The sequence below is a fragment of the Cannabis sativa genome, chromosome 6, assembly GCF_029168945.1.
Source record: "Cannabis sativa cultivar Pink pepper isolate KNU-18-1 chromosome 6, ASM2916894v1, whole genome shotgun sequence".
NCBI classification, from domain to species: Eukaryota; Viridiplantae; Streptophyta; class Magnoliopsida; order Rosales; family Cannabaceae; genus Cannabis; species Cannabis sativa.
Window position 1 is genome coordinate 60,329,770 of NC_083606.1, and position 1,224 is coordinate 60,330,993.

At 40.7% G+C, this 1,224-nt stretch overlaps 1 protein-coding gene across 1 annotated transcript; it reads left to right on the top strand.

The window, feature by feature from the left end:
- The first annotated feature begins 268 nt into the window (after positions 1-268).
- Positions 269-967, top strand: LOC115695342 (extensin-like). Its single transcript, XM_030622415.1, has one exon. It carries the CDS (start codon positions 269-271, stop codon positions 965-967), a length of 699 nt encoding a protein of 232 aa, XP_030478275.1.
- The last annotated feature ends 257 nt before the right edge of the window (positions 968-1,224 follow it).

Below are 1,224 nucleotides of genomic sequence, written 5' to 3' on the forward strand. Positions count from 1 at the left end.
CAACTACTATAGACTCAACATTGACCCACGACAATTCCAATTCTTTTATATATTATTATTTCAATTCAATTTAAAAATATAGTAGATTAAATAATTATAATGACTCCTGGGTCATATATCTGGAGGCTTTCATGATTTGGTGCCCTCACAAACTAGTACAAATAGCTCCATATTACTCTCCACAATCATATCATCGATTCTAATCTTAATCTGTCCTCTAATTTCTACATAAATATACTTCATACATCACTAATAATCATTTGAAAAAATGAGCTACTCTTCCCAATCTCCACCACCGCCAAGCCCCTCATCACAACCACCTCAATATGGTTATCAAAAACCACCCCCACCACCACAAAAAGATACTTATTCTCCTCCAAAACCTTCATATCCACCAAAGTCATCACCTCCTAATAATGCCTCACCACCAAATAATTATGCAAACCCACCTAAACCAAGCAAGACTACTCCACCGGTTCAGCCACCAAAACCTCATTATCCCTCTAAGCCAGAAAAGAACTCTCCTTCGGCTCAACCACCCAAGCCCTATTCAAAACCTCCCCCTAAAACGCCTTACCCCGGCTCACCGATGGCCCAGCCACCCACCTTCCATGGCTACGCGCCAACTCCACCAACTTTTGGGTCGCCTTCACCTACCATTAGTGGCGTCCCGCCTTCCTCTGCCATCTCTACCCCGCCTTCGGGAGGCAACCACACAACTGTTATAGCAGTATGCGTGTCCCTTGGCGGTGCTTTCTTCTTGGCATTTATCTTGGTTGGCCTCATCTGCCTTGCTAAGAAGAAGAAAAAGCCGGTTATGATTCCGGCTGCAGCTGCCTGTGCATCATCATCAGATTCTGATGTAGAAAGTGGTCATGGAAGTGGAACTGCTCGTCATGGTGCTGTTGCGGGAGCTGCAGACCGGTCATCTAGCCATGGTTCAGGGCATCAACGAAGTAGTTACTAAGGGGTTGTTAAGTCATTAATTGTGGAAGGCATGCATGCATTGATTATTTGTTTTATAATTTGTTAAATTTTTTACGTACGTGTGTTTAATTTGGTTGAATTTTTCGTTGGTTGGGTTGGTTGATAATAATGATTTTTCTTGGTTAATTACTTACTTTGAATTATATATTATATGTGATTCTTTAAATTTTCTTAATAAAAATTGTTGAGTTTACATATGTGAATTGTCATTTGTCTATTTTCACTACTAGAGAAAAG